The 3,932-nt window shown below is 48.6% G+C and overlaps 1 protein-coding gene across 1 annotated transcript; it reads left to right on the top strand.

Moving 5' to 3' along the window:
* The first annotated feature begins 1,198 nt into the window (after positions 1 to 1,198).
* On the top strand, positions 1,199 to 3,713 carry rtn4rl2a (reticulon 4 receptor-like 2 a). The gene is given in 5 exon segments (XM_046047888.1): positions 1,199 to 1,286; positions 1,289 to 1,396; positions 1,959 to 2,185; positions 2,351 to 2,584; positions 2,853 to 3,713. Coding segments are annotated over 5 exon segments (1,518 nt in total).
* Positions 3,714 to 3,932: the final 219 nt, after the last annotated feature.

Raw genomic sequence — 3,932 nt, 5'->3', positions numbered from 1 at the left:
CACCACAAACTAAGAACTAACTCAAATCTAATTAACATTTTTCGGTTTCAACACAAATAAAGGTTTAATAAAAGCAGACAACATTATTGGATTGGATTGGATTACAATGTACATGGGTTTCCATTTTTTTGGGTCACTACATCTTTAAATTACATTAGATTTGATCACTGAAAAAGGCAAGTGGCAGTTTTTATTTATCACACTATCATCATTGTCACAATTGATGCTATCTTGCAATCTTACAGCTGGTGGTCAAACACAAGCAGTGACAGCTTGAGGCACAGACAGAGCAAAACACGACTTGAAGTGGAATGCATATTAAGGCATCTGTTGTGTTTTGCTGTCTTTCTGGCTACATTACTAGCCCGTTCCACTTATGAACCTAATTAACAAGAATATTTAAGAATAATATCAAGAATATTTGAACTAGTGCAATACAAACAGGGAAACAATCCATATGAACTGAGAGGAAAAACACTTAACAGGTCCCATTCACTCTCCATATTTTATAAATTAAACTTAAATAGCAGTAGAGCACACTTCTATATGACCACTCTTGCCATGTTTAGCGAGTTAATGCCATTTCATATCTCCATCATCAAAATAATTATGTCAGGAGCTATAATTAACATAGAAGCATGATTGGGGCATGTCGTAATTAACCTCCACAACAAATACTACCACGGTTGTTTTGAGTGACTCTCTTCTGGCACCGAATTCTCCCTTGTGGTTGAATCATAATTCGGGGGCATCCTCCTTTCCTAAAACAGAATTACCACAACTCTTTTCTGTATCTTTCTGTCTGGGTGCAGCGCGCCGGAAACAGACCATAACGGTCTCTTAGAGAGCCGGCCAGGAAACGAGCTGTGCGCTCTTCTCCTACCCGTCCTCCGCTCCTCCACAGAGCCCAGTCATCATTACCGGGCACCGTGCCTTGCCCCCCCTTCCCTCCCTCCCTTCACTGTTTCTACTTTCACTCTCCCTCCCTCTTGTTCCTATGTGCGTCGAGAAAGTCTCCTCCTCTCACAGAGTCTGAGCGCACGTCTCCAACCAGTCTTTACGCGCGTACAGACTCTCCAAGAGAATCCCCTATGGTCGGCCCCTCCCCTTTCCGTTTCTTGCCGCCCTCATTCATTCATGACCCTGGATCGGTGACGTAGGAGATTCCACGGTGCCCACTGCCGTAGGCAATATCGGGATGCTTGAGTATATATGGGACACTGGTAGCCATCAACCGGTACACTCTCAGTCGCTCCGACTCGGGAACCAGGGCATCAGCGGAGATAGCAGGCTTTACTTCGTCCTCTTAGGCTAACTCGCTTTGGGCTTTGGTTCAGGATGGAAACCTCTTCGATTTTTCGGAGCCGACGATGCTCCATCATGCGCAACTGCAAAAGTAAGTTTCTTTCTACCTTCTTTGGTTTTGGATACCACACTTGGCACTGCAGACATAGAGCTAACGTTGCTTTTCATTACTTGTGCAATAAGTTTTCAATCTAACAACGCTTGAGATTGTTTGATATATTAAATGTAACATCCAAAATGGATTGAAGATTGGAAAGAGAACTCTGTCGGAAAATTGCTTATTTTATGACTTATAATAGTCAAATTGCAGGATGTAAAGTGTAATAAAGTAAGAACATTTTATTGACTCTAAGAAATAGTTGCTACTGCATGTTTTGACAGAAAACCTCTGTGATTATGCTGTGCGTAATGGTCGGTGCATGTATGGTGCTTCACTTATTGTAGAAACATGAAGCTGTAAGGTGTTCATCCTGTAATTCCAGCCAAAACACCAGCGCATACATGCAATAATAGCAACATTAACAAACAGTTTTAACATGCAATACAAAATAAGCGCATCCATTTGGAGTATGTTGATGCAATGTTTAGCAACAGATGATTCCAGCACCACGGACAGCACCCGCTCACCTCCCGCTCTCCCTGCTCTCCTCTAGGCGGTCTCTCCCTTTGGCTGGTGGTGTGGCTGGTCCTCGGCAAGCCAAGTCCGGCATCGGCGTGCCCGCACCTGTGCGTGTGCTACCCGACGCCCATGACTGTGAGCTGCCAGGCGCAGAACTTCACCGCCGTCCCGGTCGGAGTACCCTATGAGTCGCAGCGCGTGTTTCTCCAGAACAACCGGATCACGGAGCTTAGAGTTGGCTCTTTTGGCTTTGGGACTCAGGTAAGAACGAGTGGGGTAAACGGCATTTGCAGGAAGGAGAAGTTTTAGGCATGGAAAAAGTTTTATTTAAACATGTTTTAAAAACATATTCTTCACATTTAAAGTTATTATTGTGCCCACCGAGAAGAATAATCACCGTTCAATCCATGTGTTTGCTTGCATCAGGTTCTGTGGCTGTTCTCCAACAACATCACGTGGATTGAGGCAGGGGCCTTCAGTGAGCTGAGGGACTTGGAGGAGTTGGACCTGGGGGACAACCCCAATCTCCACAGGCTGGAGGGGGGAGCTTTCCGCGGCCTAGAGAAGCTCCAGAGCCTCCACATGCACCGCTGCCGGCTCACTGCCCTGCCCCATGACATCTTCCACAAGCTTTACAGCCTGCAGTTCCTCTACCTGCAGGTAGGGGGCAATGGAGGGACATACAAATGCATGAGGATAACTGACACACAGTTAGATACACACACACGCACACACGCACACACAGACACACACACACACACACACACACACACACACACACACACACACACACACACACACACACACACATAGTGCCACCCACACATACACACAGCGTCACAAATGTCCAGGTTCAAGATATTACAAATATCAGTGTGTCTGTTCTTTTCATGCTAAACCCCTTCCCTTCTCTTCTTTTCTTCCTTAGGAGAATAATCTCCACTTCCTGCAGGATGACATCTTTTCTGACCTCATCAACCTGAGCCAGCTTTTCCTGCATGGCAACCGTATCCGCACCCTCTCAGAGAACGTGTTCCGCGGCTTGGTCAACCTCGACCGCCTTCTCCTCCATGACAACCGCATCAGACAGGTGAACCGTCGCGCCTTCCGCGACCTTGGCCGCCTGACCATGCTCTTCCTCTTCAACAACTCCCTGGCTGAGCTGCCCAGCCAGACCCTGAGGGACACGCAAGGCATCGAGTTCCTCCGCCTCAACGCCAACCCCTGGTCCTGCGGCTGTGAGGCCCGCGCCCTGTGGGAGTGGTTCCGCGAGGCCCGTGTATCTTCATCCGAGGTAATCTGCGCCTCCCCTTCCACCCGCCGTGGCCAGGACCTCCGCTTCCTTCGTGAGATGGACTTCGCCCTCTGCCCCCTGCCAGACCCCGGCTCCATCGCCGGCTCCACCACCACCACCTTCAGCACCAAAACCCGCTGGTGGTTCCACAAGAACAAGCCCCAGTCGTCCACAAAAGGCGTCTTTGAGAAATCTTCGGAGACTGTCAAGGCTGGTTTGTACGGGAAAGGCCCTTCCACAAGCACCTCAGTAGTCAAGTATGAGATGGGGGAGGAAGAGCTGGCGCTGCCCAAACTTGACCCAGAAGAGTACTGGGCAAACTACGGCAACGAGGACTCAGGTGTCACTGTGCGATGCTTCGAGCTCGAATGTCCACCTGAGTTCGACCTGCCTCCATCTTCTTCTTCTCCCTCATGCTCCTCGCCCTCTTTCCTCTCACTACTGGCCCTTTCTGTTTTCAGCCTCTGCCTCAACCTCCACCTGCTATTCGGCTGAATCTGACTCTTAGTACCACACCCCCTTTCCCTTCCAGCCTGTTTTAAAGGCTGTGAGGATCCCTGTTACACTCTCTACACCCCCTTTGCCCACTTTTGCTGTAAGCCATTCCTCAAGGCGCAGCGAGGGAGATAGGGGGACGGTTAGATTCTGAATCTACCACCTACAGGGCTTAACACTTTTCAGGGCTGCTAAGAGTTTTTCAGCTGTGATATATAT

Source organism: Micropterus dolomieu, linkage group LG04 (assembly GCF_021292245.1).
Source record: "Micropterus dolomieu isolate WLL.071019.BEF.003 ecotype Adirondacks linkage group LG04, ASM2129224v1, whole genome shotgun sequence".
In the NCBI taxonomy this organism is placed as follows: Eukaryota; Metazoa; Chordata; class Actinopteri; order Centrarchiformes; family Centrarchidae; genus Micropterus; species Micropterus dolomieu.
This window is presented reverse-complemented; position numbering and strand designations above follow the sequence as displayed.